A 288-nucleotide genomic window follows, 5' to 3' on the forward strand; every position below is an offset into this window, starting at 1 on the left:
AGAGCATCCGCAAGACACTGCCACCCCGAAGAAGGGTGCTTCACTCCCACACAGAGCAGACCATGGGGAAACAGGCACTGCAGAAAGGTGTAAAGGCAGCAGAACCGCAGTCAGCGGGGCCAGGGATGAGCCAGATCCCCCAAAGAGAGCAGGGAGGGAGCTGGGGTGGGGGTACGTACGGCAGCTCCCGGCTCAGTTTGCTGGAGATCCAGACGTTGTCAATCTCCTGCAAGGACGCACAGGTAGGTCAGAGAAAAAACAACTTGGTTCTGCCTTGTGATGCTCATC

General features: G+C 57.6%; 1 protein-coding gene across 1 annotated transcript in view; it reads right to left on the reverse strand.

Moving 5' to 3' along the window:
* Positions 1-288, reverse strand: part of LOC104083237 (UPF0378 protein KIAA0100-like) — a gene marked incomplete at both ends in the record, with an annotated part of 6,788 nt that overhangs the window by 6,212 nt on the left and 288 nt on the right. The window contains 1 exon segment of the mRNA XM_009586657.1: positions 180-226. Within this exon segment, the coding sequence (XP_009584952.1) occupies positions 180-226 (47 nt within the window).

This window comes from Fulmarus glacialis, unplaced genomic scaffold, assembly GCF_000690835.1.
Source record: "Fulmarus glacialis isolate BGI_N327 unplaced genomic scaffold, ASM69083v1 scaffold20470, whole genome shotgun sequence".
In the NCBI taxonomy this organism is placed as follows: Eukaryota; Metazoa; Chordata; class Aves; order Procellariiformes; family Procellariidae; genus Fulmarus; species Fulmarus glacialis.